This window comes from Pterocles gutturalis, unplaced genomic scaffold (genome assembly GCF_000699245.1).
Source record: "Pterocles gutturalis isolate BGI_N339 unplaced genomic scaffold, ASM69924v1 scaffold11313, whole genome shotgun sequence".
NCBI classification, from domain to species: domain Eukaryota; kingdom Metazoa; phylum Chordata; class Aves; order Pterocliformes; family Pteroclidae; genus Pterocles; species Pterocles gutturalis.
The window spans coordinates 33619-55566 of NW_010120533.1; the positions used below are offsets into that span (position 1 = coordinate 33619).

Genomic DNA, 21948 nt, shown 5'->3' on the forward strand with positions numbered 1-21948 from the left:
CTCCCCTCCCACCCCCTCTGGACCTCTTCCCCCAGAACTGCAGAATACTTTAAGGAGCTGCAAATGCTCCAGCACTGCGGGAAGGATGCACAAGACAGTTGGAACAAAAAGGCGCAGCCCCCCCCCTTCAGACAGCTGGAGAGAACGTGGCGGCTTTCTGGTGGCGGGGGAAACTCCCTTTGCTCCAGCTAGAAGTCAGGGCTGTGCTTATTCTTAATGAACTTGAGAGGCTAATGAGAAAGGTTGGCTGGAAGCTTACTTGAGGAAAGCTTCCTCAGGATCTGAACGGACATCTTCATCCCAGCTACCACTACGGCCCTGGTTGATACAAATAGGTTTATCATGCTTACGTGGCAGAAAGCACCTGTATTACACAGCACTACAGGGCCAGATGTCACTTTTATTTTAATATTTTATGGTAAGGGAGAACATTCAGAGTTGATGTGTAAGCTTTGATGTCCTTGATGGAAGTAACGTGAGTCATCAACGAAGATGGGGGCAAGAAAATAAGATGAGGTATTTCACCAGATGAAGAATTCTGGACGTCTGAGACAGCTGTAACCTCTGAGTCCCCTTCGTGTTTTCCATATCCAACCACCTGGAAAAAAGTTACCGAAAAAGAAATCTGGCTGTAAGGTTCTAGAATGGGGATCTCATTCAATGTTCATCTGCCCTGACCCTTAGTGCAAATACTGAACAGCAATTCAAATGAGAGCAATCCTTAGAAATGTGGGAAATAGGAACAGTAGCATCCAGAGCTCTTCTACCCCACCCTTACGGGGCTCTTTGGGGTTATCAAGTTTGGTGTTTCAGAAGTTGGGAACATGGAGCTGGCAAACACTCACATGCATGCTGAGCACTTTCCTCTTGTTGCTTCTGTGAGCTCGGAACCAGGCGACCAGGTCTGATTTTGTAACAGACTTCAGAGCTTCAATCTGAAACCCACAGGAATGACATTGAGGAGCACAGGGGTGATTCAAGTAATTTTAAATATCATAAAAATGGTTTCTCTGCAATTGATATCCTGTTAGATAAAACAACCTTTTTAAAATAGCATGTAGTTCTAGAATCAGTGTGTCACTAGTAGCATAAATCCCCCTCTTCATGCTTTGCATTTAAGAGTGCTGCACGAAGCCATGTGCGAGTGTTCCATTTGGCATCACGTAACAACAACAAGGGACTACCCACCTCCCGGGCAAGCCTGTCAAAGAGATACTGCTGCGTCACCACTTCATTCCAGTTCCTGTCCACTTCTTCTCCAAGATGGGAGTCTTCACATTCTTTCAGTTTTATCAAAGCTGTAACCTACATTTGAAAAAGACAAAACAATTTATTTGAAAGGGTTTAAAACTGCCTGAATTTACCATGACACTAATGAGGTAGTTCAGTGCTTTCAACCTTAACTGTAAAGGGCCAGAAAGCAAATGTTTAGGGAGTGACTGCAGAACGGAGTAAGATACAGGATCTAAAAGCAAGTCCTTTGTCCAGAAAAACTTAAGAAATAGGAACCACATCTTCCAGTTCAGGTTGACATTTAGCAGTTCAAGGCAGAGCTTTTCAAGGTCAAGTTTTACCTGGGTGTTAAAAGCATCCTCAGTTAAATGCTTGATTTTCTCTTCAAAGCAAGCAAGAAACTCCTCTATTTTCTCGTCAACCAGTTCAGAACTAAAAGAGAGTTAAATAATTAAATCAGGCAGGAAAAAAAAAAAAAAGGAGTAAAGTAGCATAATGGCCCTCAAATGGTGAGGGATGTTTGGTACAGGCTCGCTTCCCTCCCCCTCCCCAAACACCACCTTCCCTGTCTTCCCTGGTATCAGGGAATAAAACCAGTGCCCTGATTTTCAGCTATATTCCGTGTTGTCCAAACACAGGGACTTTGGATAACCAAGGGGCAAGAGCAGTCGCTGCAGCGCTGCTATCAGGGACCCACACTGAGGTATAGCCAACAGCAGCACGCGACTCCTGTGGCCCAGGGCTGGAAGCGGTGATGAACACTGACCCCAAGAGCACTTACTTGTATTTAGTTGCCTGGGTTGCTACTGTGACCGAGAAACCAAGAATCCCAGAAGTATTCCTGCAGGTGGGGTACACGTGGTAGCTTAAGAAAACACAAGAAAAGGGGAACAATAAGGTCATTCCACAAGCACAATTAAATTTTCATTTACAGGACATGCTACAAGTTAAAATGGTGTTGGTACTTCAGAAACAAAAATCTCAGCTATAAATTCTCAATATTCTCCTTTATTTCCTGCATCACTGCACTTCAGTGTTTTCTCATTTTCAGGAAATCTTTGAAGCTCGGCAGAGTATCTGTGTTTGTGTTCCTGCAAAATAATTCAAACAGTATGACAGACCTAGAGCCGTGAAAAGCTTGTTCCAGCTTCCAGCGGGAGAAGGGTGCCTCCGAGGGAGGCTGCTACGCACCGAAGAGCCGCTGTGAAAACAGCCCTGGGGAACGGGGACCTGATGTAGGAAGTGGAAGAAAGAACTTTGTGCTGAATAATTCTGCATTAACACACTGGTAATAGATGCAATTCTTACAGGACTCAAAAGCAACTTGGCTGCAGCTTGTATCAATGGGTGCTCTTGGTTTTGATGTGTTTATGTTGCTGTTTCCATTACAATAATTCAGGAATTGGCCACTGTGCAGGGAGGGTTTCCAGAGTAAAAATACCAGGGAACAGCGAAAGCAGGGGTGCAGGAGCTGTCCTCCCCAGGGCACTCACCCGAGTGTCTGCTTCGTTCTCAGGAAGTCGAAGCAAGGCTCTTCCATGTGCATCTGAAACAGAGCACAGAGACGTTACAGCAGAAGCGATGCTCCTGCAGCCACCCCTCTGCCTCCACCCAGAAACGTGGGCACAGTGTGAGGACAGCTGCAGCGCTGCCCTTCCAGCTGCACCCACTGAACCGAGAGAGGTCTCTGTCTGCTGGGGCAGTAGCACACTGTCCATCACTGCAGCAGCTGGGGGGTTCTGTCCCAAACATTCCCAGGTTTAGTCAGAGTGAGTGACAGATACCTACTGTCCCCTTTGTACCCTTCAGCCCCATAGCCTTGTCGTGGCTGTGAGCACTGTTCTCGGGGAGGACACTGATGAGTCAGGAGACACAAACATGAACTTACCACAAGCAGCTCCATCAGGGTGTATTCCCTCAGGTTCCTAGCACCTGACTAGAAAGAAAATTGAGATTTTAGGGTGATTTAATAGAGTTAAATGCTACAGTTCAGACCGAGGTGACAGTTGTAGCACAGAGCTCAGCCTGGGCTGCAGCATCACAACTCACAGCAGGGACAGCTGGAAAGTTCTTGTTTTCTGCAGGGGTCTCACTATGGGCTTCAGAAGAGAGGGCAGGGGCTCAGCCCAGGACCATGAGATCAGTGCGAGAACACCAGGAAATCACCAGGGCACAAACCCAGCTCCTAGCACGGGTCGGGAGGGGAAGGTGCTGGTTTCAGGGACCTCACGTGCTGCGAGAGCCCCCCTGGGTTTAGCCTCTTGGGCCCTGGGTGAGCGCTCGCCTGAGGTTTCAGTGCTCTGGGACATCCCTGGCCAGAGGCTGCTCTCCAGACCGTGACAGGAGGAGCGCAACCGCGGCACCAGCAGCTACCATAGGGCACAGGCCACTACAAACCAAGCTAACCCATTACCTGGTAATAGACCGTCACTTCGGAGTTGGCATCGCCTTTGTTGAGAGTTTTCACCTTACAGAGCAGATGCGTATTCGGCAAATCCACCACCCGGAACTGAACGGGGCAGGGATGGGCCAGGGGAGCGAACTGGAGCTTTCTGAAGGGAGCACAGACAGCAAAGGGTCAAACACCCGCTCACAGCTTAGCCAAAACCAATGTAACACCCAGATGTTCACAGATGTAGCCTGACATTATTTTCCACTTCCCCAAACCAGAACAATTTCTGCTTAAACTTCCAGGACCAACGGCCACCTCCCACAAACACCGTGAGTGCTGTATTCGGGAGGGGAGAAGGGAATTTCTGCGTCACTCCCACCCTGACACCTTCCTCCCGGAAAGAATCTTAACTTGATTAGTTTCCACATAATGAGTGGTGCAAGACTCAAGAGATACTCACTGAACAACGTAATTCAGAAAATCCTTTGCTTCCTAGAAGAGAAAGCAGAAACATAAGTTTTATTTAGAAGAGAATTATTACCCCAATTCACAGCCACACCCCCCAGCACATCACTTGAGAAGTGACACCCCCCCCCAAGCAGCGTTGCTGTCCCCTTGCCTTATCCCACGTCCCTCTGGCCACCCCTGCACCACTCTGCAAAGCAAATCAGAGTCTCCAGTCAGGCGAGTGTTGGAGTTGTGTAAGTGGGTTACAGCCCATCCTAAGGACAAGTGTGAGTGCGCATCAGCTGCTGAAGCTGGACTTACTCTGCTGGTGAAGTTTCCTTGTACGAGACCCTCTACAAAGAGCTGTGATTTGAAAGCGTTCACGAAGGACGAGAGAGACTCTATGGAAAGGCCGTTCATCAGCGTCTGGTATCTGTCTATCATGGACCACCTGCCGTGTTCTAAAATCAGGAGACGCACATCCCTGCAATGCAAGAAGGAGAAGAAAACCACAGGCTGTCAAAGAGCTGTTTACGGTAAGAGATCCCATTTCTGACTCGGGATCGTACTGGGGACAGGAAGATGGTCCCCAGGAGCACTGCCAGGGGCTGACCCTGCCCTCCCTTCAGAACAGCAGGACCTGGATGTCCACCCTGACCCACACGTTCGATATGCTGGTTGCAGATCTGCTTGAGCTCTCTAAGGCACAACCCAACCCCAGAACAAGCCTCCGTGAGCACAGAGCAGCAACTCCTGAGCTCTTCAGCCCAACCCCAACACTCGCTGCGCAGCCACGCCTTGCCCTCCCCCGGAACTCACTTGGCCAGAGTCTCAGGCTTGATGAGGATGTTGAAGTACGTTTTCTTCAGCTGCTCTGTTATCATTTCAAAAACAGCTGGAGTAAAGCTGAAGTCAGACAAGTAATCAATGATGAGCTGGAATAGAAGCTGTAAAGAAAGGAGTTTTAAGTCAGGGGGTTTTGGGTTTTGTAGGTTGGGGGTTCTTTTTAAAGAACCAATTTAAACTTAATCCTATATAATAATGAAAAAAATCATCATTTGGTCAACGTAAGAGACGTGCAGGGTTACTAGAGCACACTCCTCAATTCTGTTAGACTAAACAATTCTATACCAAATTACAGTCAGTTTCCAAAGGGCTGCATTTTTAGAAAGTGAATTAAGTAATCCCAAATCAATATGAGTTTCCACATTCTATTGAAACAGACCTAGCCTGTGAATCCAACACTTCTGTATCAGACATTCCAGTTTTTCCTCCAGCTGACCAGCACAATGACATCACAAAAGAACAACATTCATGATTAAAAAAGAAGATTCAGACCATGCTATTTGCACCTCTGCCTTTTTCTATTAAAGCTCACATTAATAAGCCTGACCAATGATTGACAGTCTTATTAAAGCTCCCGTCCAGCTCTTGCAATGAAAGTCTAAGGCAGCTTGGGGGTTCTCTCCTCTTCGATCACTGCATCTTCTCTGTGCTTGCCACGTCCTACACAGCCAGCGCTTAGAGAACAGGACCAGGGACCCCCCCAAGTCTTTCGAAGGTAAGCTCCCAGCAACCCAACAAAGAAAAACTGCTCGCCAAATGAGCACTTTCAGAAGCTGCATCTCCAAAGTCAAACTGTAAACAAACCCTATTTTCAGACACACTTCTCCAGACAGCGTGCAAAAAGCCTCAGCTTATAGATGGAGAGGCGCCAACATGCCAAAGGGACACGGGAGACTCAGAGCTCTTTCTAAAGGAAAAGCTGTTAAAGTCTTAAGGGAGGTACACTTCTTAATTAAAGGAAGATTCCACTTAATTCAGCCTAAGGTCAGCAATTTGAGCTTATTTAAGTGAATAAAACTACATAATTATACACATAAGGACATGAAAATGCATTTGCTGGGTTATCCTGTATCTGAACAGACACCAATTTCCCAGTTTAAAATACCCCAGCTAAACACTCACAGCTCCAGCCAGCGGGGCTCCAGCTGCTGGGACAAAAAGCACAGACACTGAGAAGCAGCATGATGGAAGCGTTGAGAAGATGAGCAGTACTTACAGGTAGTTTATGATTGAATCCTTTCACTCGAATGACTAAGCCATGCTCTCCAGCTACGAGCTTGTATTCCAGCTGAGCGACGTCTGCTTCGTAAGCTGGTTCACCAAGATTGTGGGAAAGGATGTTTACAAATGTATCAAACAAAACGATGCTGGGTGGAGAAAAGGGCAGAGGGTTAGAAAGCAAGAAAAAAAAGGAAGGAATAGAAGAAAGATAAAAACCAAGCCCAATGAGTTTGGTGGTGCACACAAGTTCTCCAACAGAAATTAATATTTGAGTACAATGAGATTCAAAAATAAATTTTCAACAAACCTGGAAATACAGTGTGCAAGTTTGCCTTTGTCTAGAAAGCACACAACACTACTTAATTATTTTAACATCCAACTATTCTTTGCAATGAGTAAGATTCCAACTTCATGTGATTTAAAATTTCAAGGTAAGAATGCACACTGTAATCACAGAAAACGAGATTTATTACACTTTGGGTAAAGGAATGGGGGACAGATGGGCTCAGTTATGCTGAAGACTTGAGTAATGAGATAATAATTTATCTATCAAGATAAAATAATAATAATAAGCTTTAGCAAATCAGGCTACACAATGTGGAAACTGCAGCCCATGCTTTCAGATTTTCGTTACCGCCTGGATTTCAATTCAAAGTTCAGGCTGACAAAGCCCTGATGAAAACAGATTTAGAAAGGCTTTCCCAAAACACTACTTGTGCAGGTCTCAGCAGGCGTGTGACAAAAGCACTATGAAATTCCCCATAAATGGCAATGCCAGCCTACGACTAGCAGAAGTGCAGCAGAGCAGAGCTATAACCTTGAGGTCTGTCTAACGAACCGTTGGTTTCTAAATGCTGCCCATAGTCTCTTCACCTACTGCTACAGGCTCCCAAATTACGGGTTTAGGACATGACTGTGGACTGCTCTTTTCAGGACAGGCTCCTTCTCTAAGCGCTTCCTTCTGGTATGTACGCTGCTGCTGTTATATTATTTTTTCCAAAACTTGCACTGGGGAATAACCCACCATGAAACTCCTATCCGTTTGCTACAGTAATGACCTGCTGCAGAACCACCCTCACTAAACTACACATAAAACCACGAAAGTGTGAGAACATGAGAAAAAGAAGCCTTATTCTATTCCAGCTTAAAATTAGTTTTTTTTCCCTAAGTATGGTAATTTAGTTACTCTGCAAGATAAGCATAAATAATATAATCCTCACTTCTCTGCAGACCGCTGTATCAACGGAGAGATCAGATGGAATCGAACATAACCTGGTGGGGAAAAAGAAACTTAAATGAGCAATCATATAAAAAGTGACAGCTTTCTCAAGTCAAATATATTTCCATCAAGTTGTTCTTTGGTCACAATTTGAATCTAATGAAAACAGTCACTGAGCTATAAAAGAATATATTTTTACTTATGTTAAGTCATCATAAAACATCTTCTTGTTCTCACCCCAAAATGTTCCCTTGAAAATACCAAATATTAGACAACACAAAGCTGTACTTTGCAAAATACTAACTCACGTGGCATGACCAACAGAAATTAAAAAAGAAAACTCTACAAAACATGTTTAACAGCCTCTAAAAATTGTGACATGCTGCAATATATTTGTCTCAGATCCCTGCTATATTTTTCTCTTTCTGTAGCACACTATAGTCTCTTCTAATTAACATGTTCCTTCATTCTCAAGCCTTTCTCTCGCTATCACATTCTGTCTGTCAAATTCTGTCTGCAGTCAGGTGTTGAGAAGTCAGTATATTCCAGTGATTCCACTTTTTAATCCGAGGTATCAGCAGGGTTTCTTTGACACAAGGTAGTTCACCTGCTTCTCTTTTACTGTATCCAATAAACACATGGAAAGGGCCCTGGAAGCACTGACAGTAGACGCCGAGTTTAAATGGTGAACACTGTCATGGGTTATTTGCCTTCAAATCCATTCCAGCTGGTAAAACCAGGGACAGAACGCCCTGAGGCATTTACCTTTTGGGATTTTGAATTTATCATCCTTCTTGTACCAGAGACAGCCTTGTTGTGTGCTTAGTGTTTTGACCGGATACTCTGTCTCAGGGCAGTCAGCAACTTTCAAAGCAAAGTCAGTGGCTAACAAAAAGAAAAACCAAACCAAAACCAGAAGTTAGGGGGTTTCACAGACACAGCCAAGCTACATGCATGTAAGTCTTCAAAATTATCAACAAAATACATTCCCTGTCCCCACTCTCCCCGTCCGCTAAACTGTATGTGATAATGCTTTCCTGGGCCCACAGAACATTTAATTTTTCAGTTTCACACCAGAATAGTGGCTTGGAAGCAGTGCAGAAATGGCGATGTTGCATTCCATCCAGGATACAAGTTCCAGGTTTCTTTTCATTTGGTTTTGGCAACAAAGCCAGATGGTATTTAGAAGTTTTGGAAAAAAGCAGGATTAGGCAAATAAAATTGCTCTTTTAGGGTGTCCAGAGCTCTGTGTTAACTCCCACTGATTGTGTGAGGCCAGCTCTGCTATGGCTACATGATCTGTAAGTTTATACCTCAGAAAAACCTGGTTTTCAAGCTTCTAAATAAAAGAAGATTAAATAAAATTCAGGTGAACAGAGCTCTCACATTTTTTTTATTTGCAAAATCAGGTTGCTGTTCAAAGAGAAATTAAAATTGTTTCTAAACCACAGCAAATTCTCAAATAAATTACTGGGGGAAGATTTCACTCATGCTCAAGTGCCTTACCTATGTATTTGTTTTCTTCTGGAAGGTGTAAATCCGGATTTAACTCAAAGTCACTGGCCCATAAATCACTCCAGTATTTGTCAATATCTATTAAAAAATATAAAATGCATTTAGTTCAACAGGAAGGTAATGCTACCCTATTTCCCAGACCAGCCATCTCATCTCCTGGCTATCTCCATGAAGATTTGCAGTACGATAGGGGTTTCTTAACGTCACCTGGTTCATCATGACTCTTTCGAAGTCCCTTCCTAAGAACTCCCCTGGAGCAGGACTGAAGCAGTTCTATTAAAAAGTATATCAAGCCTGCCTGCAGGAGTAATCCAGCTGCCAACACGCCCTGTCCTTCATTGTTTGTGATCTTTTCCATGTTCAGGACTTGAATGGCAGCCAAGCAGAGGGCTCACGGGGCTCCCCACCTCCTAAAACAATTGTAAACTAGGGAGAAGGAATCAACTGACACCAAACAAAGAATAATTACTGAGTAGGACACAGTCTTTGATTAATGACGAGGTCAAGTTTAGCTCTGAGGATTCATTTCCCTACTTCTGCATGGTTATATTTTGTGTTGTCACCCTTTTAATCTCTCTACTGCATGGATTAGCCATTCTCTAAGTTTCCGCCGCTGTTTTACCTTCCACGCTGTACTGCGTTCCAAACCACCGCTCCTTTAGATGACACTGGCCTTCATTGGCTGCAGACAGCAAAACGAGGTTGGCTCTCTGAGGACTGAGCTGGTTGAGGGCATCAGCAATGACCTACAAGTGCAAGACAATATTTCAGTTCAAATGGAACTCTGGCTCTCCCTGACCCAGCAAAGACTTCTTCGTCTGAACATACAAAGAGCAAGACGTAACAAGCCTATATAAAAGGAGATCGGCTTTCTGGAGTATAAAAAAAATTTCAATTAATACAAGACCTATGCCTGTATTATGCCTAATTATATACCCATATATGTGCTTACATTATATAGCACGCCTGTATTTTCCTTACATAAAACATGTAATCAGAGTTCAAAGAACATTTACCTCAGGCTTGTATTCAAACAAGAGCTGGTCTCCTGTCAGGAAATCCTCCTTCTGAAACAACTGCATGTTCTCACAAAGGCTTTCCACATAGTCCACTGGATCTGTCTGTAAGCAAACAGATAAAGCTCTTTGTCACATCATCAGAAAACTGAAATATCAAAGTTCTGTTCTGAGAAGAGCTTGTCTGGTCACATAATGTCAAGCACGAGTTGCATGCTCTGCTTGTTACGGCATTTAGCTTTGGTTATTAAACTAAATGTATTTCATAACCATATCTAATGCTCAGGACTCCTCTGAGAATCCTGAAATATCAGGCATCACCTTTATAGAAGAAATGGCCTTGAGCATGTGTTGACAGTCATTAAACCTGTGAGGTTAAAGACCCAGGAGAACACACCCCTTGCCTCCAGGGAACACAAGCAGCCAAGCAATCCAAGATTTAAAGGGATCTGGAAGCTGGAAAGAGCAAGCTGAGGAACTGTGGCTGTTGCGTGAGTATCTCAGATTCTGCTCCTTTCCTAAGTCCTCTGCCATGCTGTGCAGTATGAGGAGGGAGAGATTCTCCTACTTGGAGAGAAACCCACCACTCTGTTATCTATCACCATGAGGAGGGAGAGATTCTCCTACTTGGACATGGAAGTATAGATTGCCATAGAGAAACCCACCACTCTGTTATCTATCACTTGGCGTGGCTGGCAGCACTCCTTGCTGTCTGTATCACTTGCAAATCCACTTGTGTTATTCAAAGGTCAGTCAAGACACTCAATATCTGCAAGGACTTGCTAAAAATGACATTTCTAACATCCTGACGCCCACAGCAGACTGGTGGGTCTTCAGAGTGAAAATACTTTGAGCATCTGGAAAGAAAAAAACTCCACCTTCAATATTTCCTATTCTTTTTATTTCCTCCTTCTCGCATCTGTGTATGTTAAAGAAACCAACACACCTCAGTGATGCTTTCAAGCCATATATGTTGTACATGGGTCTGTTTTCTCAAAAGGAAATGTTAGTGCTATTTAAAAAAAAAAAAACAAGTTACCTAACAAGAAAGAGAACATGGCTAAATATAGCGAGAATAAGAAAGTCAATGAAGCGAAGCTTCTCAAATTATCTAAATTATGTTCTTTTTTTGCTAATTGCTATTTCAGTAGGCCAAGGAAGACTCAACACAAACCCACACTCAGCTGTGCAATGCTGTAACATGGGGGTCATCAGCACCTTCTGTGAGGCCAGGCCACCAGCAAGGCACACCTTTCTATGCCCAGAAATCAGCACTGCCAAAGCAGCTTAAAAAAAGTGAAATTCGGTAAAAATAGTGAAAAGCCCCAAACGATTTGCAGAGCACTATTAATGGGCACAGAACTTCACACACAAGGGCCTAGTGACTGGAGCTGAAAAAGATCCCACCTACGAGGCAGAGAATGACAAAAGTAACATTTAATTCTGTTAAGGAAAAAGTCAGAATATTTCTCAGCCTAGAATACTTTTTTTTTTCCCAGTAAAATACAGTCTCATTAAGGGCATAACCTGTTTCTGGTTGAACAGAACTTTGAAAATGTGTTTCAAAATTAAAAAGAAATCCTTGTTATGGTTTACCTATATCAACACAAAACAGTGGATGAATACCTGTTCCTGGTAGTGAAATTCATTAGCTTCTATCTTCTGTATTTCTTCCCATATTCTGTAAAGGAAGGAGAAGAAAATAAAAGTGGATTTCCTCCATTATTCTGTAACATTTACAGAGAATCTGAAAAAAGGCTGTCTTCTAGGAAAGGCATCTACAGTGAGTTCAGTGATTCATTCAGGTACAAGACACAGAAGCCAGCATTACATTACGAGTCCCTTCCATCCAGAAGGGCATTTCTCAATGGGCAGAAAGTTCTGCTATTTTCCAAAGAGGAAGACTTAACTACAAAGAGTCAAAACGTGACACCACACTAACATAAAGGCAAACACCAGAACACCACAGTCCTGACTTTCACAGATTTGGCTCGACAAATTTATTTAAATAAATGCAAAACTGCATCTTACATCTACAGTAATTCAGCTTATTAAAATCAGAAATCAGATCACAATAGATCAAATTAAAAGCACCAAGAAACAAGCATAAACATTTAGCAAATTCATTTTTAAACTTCTTTAACTGATATGTTTGCCACACAGACAAGCTTTGCTACTGACTCAGTGTGTATGCTCTGGTAACCCCAAAAAAGTGCAAACGCTACAAATAAAAGGCTAGCGGAGAAGGACAATCTCCCGAATACCTGATGTAGTGACAAACACTTGCCTTTTATCTGGCCCTCTTTTCTGTAGCATCTTCACATACTGAAAAACAACATGAGCCACCTGCAGACAGAAAGGAACAGATTAATTTTTCCAAAGATGAGGAAAACCCTAAAAAAATCAAGTTGCAATAAACCTTACCTCATAGAAGTGCTTGTAACCTTCATCAGTCAAAGTCACAGAAATACTGAAGATAGAATAAGTGGAGTTCTGTTCAAATCCTGTCTCACCATTTCCTCCATACAATGCGAGAGCCCAAAATCTATGGAAGAGTTAAAGGCACTTATCAATTACTCATTTCAGCTTTACTTGAGCTTAGTTACAATTAGCATATCATAGCTTTACCTCAATGGCTTTCAATCTGTTTACAGATTATGCAAAGCTTTTCCAATGTTAAGAACCTCAGAATACAGAATTTAAGAAAAGCAGTGAAGAAGTTAAGTTACCTTTTGGAGATCTCTTAAAGCTCAGTCACCGATACTGCTGATCCATGGATCACAGACCAGAAACTACTTATTTCATACTTGGATTTATCATCAATTTAAATAATATAACTCCAAAACACTGACACAAAAAGGCAGATTTAGCCTGCTTTATATAAACAGAAAATATATAGCAATGCATTTAATAACTACGCTTAAAAAATACATACTTTTTTCTAAGGAAAGAAAGAACACTGCCTTTGCCTTCATGTCCCACCAACCAGGAAATATAATGAAGAGGCTTCACCCTAAAAGAAAATTTGAAGGCCATTAAATGCCAGGAGGTAATACATTTCACAGAAATAACTGAAACCAGTAGACAAATGACTAAAATATACACTGTTTCTTCATGGCAAGTTTTGCACTTTCAGACAGCATTAGGATAATAAGCTAAAAATGTGGGAGTTCAGAACACAATGACTGATCTGAGCTGGTGAGGAATGACGTTACCTGCGTACCAATTTCACTCAATTTATAAATGAACCACAATTCATCAGTTTAGTTTATTTAAAACACGTTCCCCCAGCTGAACCAAAGTAATCTGTAACACAAATCAATGAGATTCTTTGGCTTGTTGTGAAAATCAAAAAATTATTCACAACATAAACACAGTAGAAGTAAAATGCAGCACGACTGTACCTGTAATGCTGTTCTTGGGGTGGAAGTGCCCAAGTGATACTCAGTGAATGAACCTTCCTGACTGGAACAACTGAACACAAATAAATTCAATGAATATAAACATACATGATTAGACACAGATAAGAAATTTTACATAATGCAGAAAGAATGGTTAGAACTTATGCACAGCCACACAGAATTATTCTACAAAGTATCCAGATCACACAGAGGAAATACAAAACTACATATTCAAAACATTTAAATCTATTTTACTTACCTCTGTAAAGCTTGTGAAATTCTGGTGTGTCAAAAGGCTGAGTCAGATGGCCAAAGCTGGGCTTGGGTAAACCACTTAAAAGCAAAATTAAAGTGTGATGTTACTGGCAAGGATTCAAAGCTGAGATAATCACAAGAGGTAAGCACCCGTAGCTCTGACGTGACAGCGGCAGTACACCAGACACCTGAACTAGGGGTGCAGCCCAGGACCCACCCAGCCCAAAGCAGAAGGCAACCCGGCATTCACTTGCACCCTGTCCACACAACAGAGTAATTACCCAAGGTTTAGCTACCCCATCAACTCCTCCCTCTCCTTCTGTCCAAGGCAGTAACAATAAAAAGCTTGCTTTCATAACAGGGGAAAGGAAAGCCAAGCACGGCAGACAACTTCCTAAGCTGACCCTGGATTCACAGGATCCTGATGGATTGTCTTGTGGGGAAGGAGGAAGGAGAAGGACAGGAGCTGGGAGAGACAAACGTGTCTCTGTACAGCACCAGATTTTCACAAGCACATTTCTATGCACCACAGAAATAAACAACTTGCAAAACCAGAAAATTAAAGGGGAAATTAAACACTTTTCAAGTCAGTAATGCTTTTGCAGAACCCCCTTTTTAGACAGCACACTGGAGCGAATTATTAAAACAAAGATCAGGTTCTACCCAGTTGCCACACTAAGGATAACACTTAAATTCAAGATATGGCCTTAATTTATTTTGCTCCTAATTATTTTCAACATAAAGCAAAGATAAGAAACGTAAGATGATAAGCTAGGTTTGAATGATTTATCATAAAATCAAGGTATCAGTACCTATGAAGCAAACACTGCTGCAAGCTATCACCATCACAGCTTGCAGGCTAAATAATTGTTAAGCATAAACAAAGTCTTCCTGAAACAATGCCCGTCTTTAATTTCCAAAGTTACCCATTTCTTTTTTCTGGATGAGGATGTTAATTAGCAAATGTTAATTTCCTTAGCTTCTCCAGTAAGGAACGTTTTTTAAAAACAGTAATTTTAAGAACACATAAATTTACAATTTGTAATGCCTTTATGCATCAAAAGAGTCTTACTTATTTGGGATCTCAGAGAAGATTTCTGTCACCCAGTTTTCCAATGTATCCAGTGTTTCTAATAAAGAGGAAAAAAAAAAAAAGCCAGAAATGTAATTTCCTGAAGATGTAAGACAAATTCTTTATCTTATCTCACTAGTTCAGTTATTTTAAAGAGCCTGCAAGTCAGTGTATTTTAGAATTGCAAAGTTCTAAAAAATTATAAGCTTCAAAGCTGTTGGTGCGAGACAATTCTTAATATTCACTGAATGATATCTTTGATCATAGCTCTGCTTTTGGACATACTGCTGAAATCTCAGGCTAAGACAACTGGGATTTAAAGTCCAGCAGTATCTGCTGTGACTGTGAAAAGGAATTACCAACTTAGGGATGTACAAAAATCACCAGTACTTGCTAGACTAATTCCATCCTTCTATGACCAGAACATACGCAGCAGTTTTCACACCTAAACGCAGCCCTACAGTGCTAAGAATTCCTTCTCCCCATCCTCTTTCCCAAAGGAAATGTGTGAAGAACCAGAAGTTTAATATTTTTTTTAAATGATCGATCAGAGATTGCTTGTTTAGGTGAGCATTCTGTGTTCCAGAAGTGATGCAGTATATGCTCAACAACAACAAAAATGCTGGGTGGGAGGAAGGGGCACAGAAGAAACTCACAGTTTCTTTTGTTTTAACAGAGATAGAAATACAAAGCAGACCTGGCTGCCTACCAGTCCCACGCTTTTCTTTCCAATCGCCAACAGAAACAACATTACAATCCCTCGCTACATAAACAATTATTCAAGAGGCATTCAATGACCTCAGAATTTCATAGTCTAGACCGAAAAGCAAGGGAGACAAAAAGAATTACCACCTCTGTTATCACCATCTCCATTTTACAGCTGGGAATTGCAATCAGCTTTAGCATTCAATAAAACCTCTAAGCACAAGCCTAACTGGAATGCACACAGCTATTTATATTTAACACCAGTCTATGCTACGTGCTTAACTTCTAAGAAAATCTTTTATTTTCTTAGCAGAAACAACCCGTAGGTCTGAAGTTCTTTGCTGAAATGAAACTCAATTCAATTTGCATAAAATTTTTCAGTCTATGGGGAAAAAGAAACTTAGAATCTCTGTTCTTCCTAGAGAAACCCATTTTATTTGAAGGCCTCTTTTGAAAGAGCCGCAAACAGAACAAGACATCTGGGAGAGCCAGTCTCAGTCTCCGCATCCTTTTCTGTGGAGGTTCACTGTTGATGACAGAGAAACCAGCAGCATTAAGTCATTTAAGCGGTCTGACTCTGCACTCCTACAACATTCTTTTCAAAACATATCTTTGAGGTTTTACATTCTGTGTCCATCTGGAACCTATTCAACAGTTTCAGCTAAAAGTTTCTCAAGAAGTGGCAGGATGACAATAACTCAGCACAATTGTTCAAGTTTCAGTTGGAAACCAGGCTAAAATCTACATACAAATACTGCCTGCAGGACCGGCCAGTCCACTAAAGCAGCTTGGGCTACAGCTGAACCGGTGCCAAAAGCACTACACCAACAGCAGCAAGGAGCCTGTTTTTAAGGAACAGCTGATGTTACCTTTAGATTGGACAACTAAAGTCATATAGTGAGCAGAGTAATGGCGCTGCCAGAAGTCCCTCAGCCTGGTGTAGGTATCAATATTATTCATTTTAGGCTCGTGTTTGAGTGTATCCGCATTACCTGTAAACGTTAAAAGGTGGTTAGTTAGACATTGGTTATGTCAAGACCAGATATACCAACAATTTCTCTTCCTCCCCTGGCACTCAGTCTAGTCACAGTAAGCACATTAAAAATACCTAATAGAAATGTGAAGTTAAGGGAATGTTAAATGAAATTTAATATCTTACAATTTCTAGTTCCTATTATAAGGACAGTTGATATTTCTACAACAAGGGAGGACTGAGTCCTCTTGCGTTATCAGATCACCCACACCGCGTCCTGCACAGCTCACTCTGTGTCGCCAGCTATTCCCTCACCAACAGAACTTGCAGAACAGGGGAGGGGAAAAGAGGAAAATAGGATGTTCAGAATATGTCACTACAGAACGTTATTAAAACTATCTACATTTCAAAGCTGGCTGACTCTATTACCCATCACACTGGAACTGACATGTTCACCAGCACCACAAGGGTGAGGAAGCCCGGATTCTGTATTTCCCTTCTTCTCCACTCATATGGCTGGGAAGGTCTACTCCTGCAAGTTCATCAGTGAATTATTTACTTTGAAAAACCTCCTTAGGCACAAATCCAGAAACACTTGATTTTTGCAGGAGATTTTCATAGAAAAAAACAAGCTTAAGCAAGACAGAGATGACTCAGAGAGCATCACCTTTACCTTAACAGAAACTTATATGATGAAATGCCCAGGGCAACCTAGCTTTAACATCAGCAAAAAGCAGTACCAGAATGAAAAGTATCTTAAGATGCAGACAGCTGCTTTTATTCCCAAACATTTTACTGTAAAGCGAATAATTGCTCAATACTTCTTCACAAGGCTAGTGCTTGCTGTGATAAAATAGCTCATGTTAGTGTATCTTTTAAGGGGTTAAAAGTTTAAGTATTATCACCACCTTATAAGATAAATTCAGAACTTACCCCAAAAAAATTTCTTCATAGGATGTCCAGGCCTGGCAAGACTCCCAAATAGCATCTCCTTTCTGTTTGCATCAGAAGGTCTTGCTAGCTGATACTCTGTTAATTTAAAGAATTTGCAGTGGTATGCATCAAAATTCGAGGTCATCTTCCCACAAAACAAAGCAAAGCGAAAACCCCAACCAAACTGAAAAGGAGACATATGACACAGACGTAGACTGAAATAGTTTTGTTTTAATGTATGATGAAGTGGTGAAATAGCATAAGAAACAGGACTTGCTAGCAGTAATGAATATAAATCAAGAGAAAAGGAAATCCATAGCTTATTGCTGAGAAGTACAGAAAGGGATAAGTAGAGGAAACATGTAAAGCCCCAGCCTGTCCCACCTGAATGCTCTCAATCTGAAAAATTTAATGGGAACAGGCGGCCATCAATATTCTACAGAGCCAGGCTCTGCAGAACGGGCCAGAGAACAATTATAAACCTGCTTCCCCTGTGTATCACACAGAACAACTTGTAGCCTAATTATGAAATAAGAAAGTGAAAGCTGAGCAAGACAGTTTCCAGAAATGCAGTTTTACTAATCTACATCTGGGATTCCACCAAAACCAGGAATTCACCCTCTCGAACTGCATTTTCCTGTTCCTGTTTTTGCTGGTAACAAGAAACATGCACAGGAGAGCTGCAAAATAATGACCCTGGCTGGGTTAGTCAGCAGCTGGTTCATCACGCTGACACAGTTTACTGGGCAGCCCAGTATCACAGTGTCAGTACAGGGAAAGGAGTGGATCTGCATGATGAAGGCAGTGCAAGTGAAGGTGTAAGCTGGCTTAAGCTGTTGAAGAAACCACACCTTAACTCAAAGACAGGTCCTTGTTAACACTGACACTTACTTAGATTCAAAGATCAACTTGCTTAGTTTTCTTTGTCAGAGTACAGATGAAGACTCAGAACACACATTTGAAACAGCTGGTATACCTGCCAATAACATTTTTTTCTAAAACCATGAAATTTTATAGGCAGCCTGGAAGTATTCGTAATACTAGAAAATCAAGTGAACGCTCCAGTCACTTCTACGCCAGGTTCAATTTCCTTCTGGGAAGCAAATCTGTAGCTGTTCATGTGTTAGAATAAGGAGGCAAGCACAAAGACCTCGACTTATTGTATTTACCCCACAGAGGACGGGAGAGAGCACTGGGGCTACGCTGGAGCTATAGGCATGTTGTTCACTGTTTATTGCTTTAAGAAGATGGGCTAAGCACACAGAAAAAGATATTCTTACCACTGTCTACAGCCTCGACTTCTCGGTCTATCGCATCCCTGATCATGAGTGGATGAATGAAGAATTGTGCCCACCTACAAAACAGAAAAATTCACATGCTTTCCTTCAGTGTCTATTAACCTAGAACAAAAACCAATTAAAACCAACATCCACTATTTTGAGTTCATAACATCGCTTGTCTTACTAAAAATTATGTCATTCTTGACTGTACCGTCTTAAGGAAAGATAAAAGCCAGTTTTGTGATAGCATCAAAAACCAAAGGGCAGGGCTGCCATGCTCCGTAAAGTAGGAATTAATTGGTTGGATACAGTGTGGTGTGATACTAACGGATGCAGGAGTATCTGCCTTTACACCCTAGGAATGATCATACCAGATCAGACAAGTGATCCATGCAGTCCGGTTCCTGGCTCTAGCAGGGACCACAATCAGAGGAAATCCTTGGTTGTTCATTAGGAACATGACGATAAGGAAAGTTTCTTCCTAACTTCAGGCAATAAATTGTTCATTTATGTCCTGAAACACAAGGTTTTACATCCCTTACAATTTTTTTTTTCTATTATAAAAGTCAGTGTTGTCATCCAGGTACATATCTTCTCCTGTACCCATAGAGAGCAGAGCAAAGGAAAGGGACAAATCCGCAGCAAATGGAGACTCTGCAGAGACTCTGCCAGAGAATCTAATATTCCTATTTTATTTGTTGAATTTTTTAATGATGCACTGAACTTGCTAAAGGAAAAGGTTAACAGTTACACATTGCTGAAAGAGTTCTAGAGCTACAGGACCCATTAAGCTATAGAACATTGAAAGGTGATGTCTTTCAATTTCTTTAGATCCACAAGTGCTTGAATGACCAGAAACCATCAGCAGCATCCGTTTATCTTCTTCGTATGAGATATTGTTCTACAGAACTCATACTTTCTGTGTTTCCCCTCCACTAAGTGAGCTGTTGTGACAGATTGCAATTATGGTTTTTGATTCTTTTGCACTTCCAAACGTCTAAAAACTGGACTAATCTGCAAATGAAAGCTGAATTTGGCCCAGTAAAGTAAAATTTAGGCAATGCTTGGTAAGATGTGCAAACATGTGTTCTTGGCGTCATCACAGGACTGTATTTTGATCAAAGTAAGTTCACAGGGGAGTCTACTCTCCTCCTGAAATACTTTGCAACATAAAGAATACTCAGCTGCCATGCCCCTATGAACAAGTAATTTCCTCTCACCGAAGGAAACCATGCCAACAGGTGGAGCTCCATTGTCCTAACATATCCCACAGCACAAAAGACCACATTAAATACTTTTTGACAAAAGACATACACATAACCTGGACTGGGTTAAATGTACCCGTCAGCGGCACACATTGTACCACGACTTTCAAGGCTGCACTTCTTCTCAGTTTGATGGATTAGACTTGGAACAAAAAAAAACCAAAACACAACACTAACTCCATCAGGACAGATATTCCAAGGGATGAGTCACTGGGATTCTGGGAGCACTTCCCCTCTGAACAGTCGTCACACCGCATAAGATTTCTCCTGTCATGGACGCTACTAGTTTAAGGGGGGTAAAACAATCAAAAAGCTATGTGCATTAGGACTTAAACATGGATCTTAAGTAATCACACAGCAGCTACACAGGCACTATCTCAAAAACCAGTAAGATATCCAAAGGGAAAACATATTTTCCTTATATTCAGTATTCTCTGTAGTAGTACAAGTACCTGTGGAAGTTCAGCAACAGCCTTAATCATCCCAAAATGAAGACCTGCACAGCTACACTCAAGCTTGAGGCACATACAAACGTTCCTTAACACCTAACCACTATTTATGTGAAGTTACCTGTCAAGCGCTTCTTTGAAGTATTTCCTCTGCACATCAAACTGGAAGACTGTTCGCTCACAATCAGTCGAAGCGTTGTCACTGCCCCCATGTTTCTTCAGAAATGCATCAAACCCATTCTCATCTGGGTACTTCAGACTGCCCATAAAAACCACTGGAACAAAAATCAGCAAAATTACCAAGATGACATGAATTCGATGACATTAATGGCAGCTATAGCGACCCCTCTCCAACACAGCATTACCTGCAACTGACCCACAGCTCCCATGCAGAGGCTAACTACTGAACAGCCACAGACTGTGCCATCTGCCCAAAAATTAGTGTAATCTGCCTTTAGCAGAAAGCCCAAACAGGCTGGAAATAACAGTGCCTTTCTAGGCATGATTGGCCTTGATCAGTCCAGAGCAGCATTTTAAGATACATCGGGTCAGAAACTTCATGTGCTTTCTGTGCCTTTATTACTAAGTCATCATCCTTTACTAGAGAGATAAAGGTCTGTAGCTCCAACCTTATTTCATCAAAACATAGGTAACATGCTTCCTCCCACGTTTAAGGGGCAGCAGGAAAGCGTACCTCAATGCACAGCCTGCCGGAGCATGAGACACCTTCTCTTAATACGAGATACTCTCGTATTAAGAGTTCCTTACTAAATCAATATCCTTATGAAAACACAGATTTATTTAACTAATCAAAATCAATTCTGGGGTAGCTAAAATAAGAAATAACTAAAATGCTACCCAAATTCACAGCTAGGTAACAGTCATTTTGCCCTGAAATTGGATTAGATTAAAAAGGAGCAGATACATACTATGTTCCAGGAAGTGTGCTAATCCAGGCAGATCTTCGGGATCAGAGAAGCTGCCAACAGCTACACAGAGGGCTGCTGCAGACTAGAGAAAATACAACACTCAGTAAAAGCCACTTCAAGAAACACTTCAGGAAAATGACAGAAGTATCAGCTAAATCAATCAGGAGTGGCACAATAAAAAGAACGTCTAGCCTGAATGCCTAATCACAAGGCTTCAGAAAGCTCAGTACGTATTTTTTCACTCTCCAGCTTTAAGTACCTACCTGCTTTTCTGTACAGCCTCTCTTTCTTGTCTCTTCCTTTTCAGCTAGCTCTTCTAACTCACTGTCATCAGGATCATTGAAATCATCATTATCTCCATCATTGTCCTCACCCTCATCCTCCTCATCACAGTCCTCATCATCAAAACCTTCTTTACCATCTTCAATCTCAGCTCCAGAGTCGTCATCTTCATCACTTTCCTCTTCTGATTCACCATCATCGTTGTCCTCCTCCTCCTCTTCTTCCTCTGAAGACAAAGCAGCTGGGGCCCCATCCAAGCAATTCAAATCCGAAATCAAAAGTGCACATAAGCCATTCTGCAGCTTGATATACCTGAAAGAATAATTATTTGTCATGAATGCACTCATTTCCCACATCTGAATTTTCAGAACTGCAAAAATGCCTGTATTTCCCACAACAGTTTTGTGCTCTTCAACTGAGATTTCCTAATGAAAATCTATCGGTAGCTAAGAAGGTGAGTAGTCTCCTAGAGGGAAAGTAAAAGCACTCATCTGCTATTCAACAGCTGTAAGAAT

General features: G+C 41.8%; 1 protein-coding gene across 1 annotated transcript; it reads right to left on the reverse strand.

Annotated features, from left to right (window-relative positions):
- Positions 1-382: 382 nt before the first annotated feature.
- Positions 383-21745, reverse strand: NRD1 (nardilysin (N-arginine dibasic convertase); the record flags this gene model as incomplete). The annotated part of the gene is made up of 30 exons (XM_010076944.1): positions 383-598; positions 846-935; positions 1189-1305; positions 1575-1665; positions 2015-2098; positions 2727-2779; positions 3122-3169; positions 3647-3785; positions 4086-4117; positions 4394-4556; positions 4892-5019; positions 6135-6285; positions 7360-7411; positions 8124-8243; positions 8865-8951; positions 9496-9619; positions 9890-9994; positions 11516-11570; positions 12177-12235; positions 12314-12434; positions 12825-12902; positions 13294-13363; positions 13550-13623; positions 14618-14675; positions 16192-16314; positions 17229-17324; positions 18509-18582; positions 20344-20497; positions 21152-21233; positions 21415-21745. Coding segments are annotated over 30 exons (3157 nt in total), but the record flags the coding sequence as incomplete, so codon positions are not given.
- Positions 21746-21948: the final 203 nt, after the last annotated feature.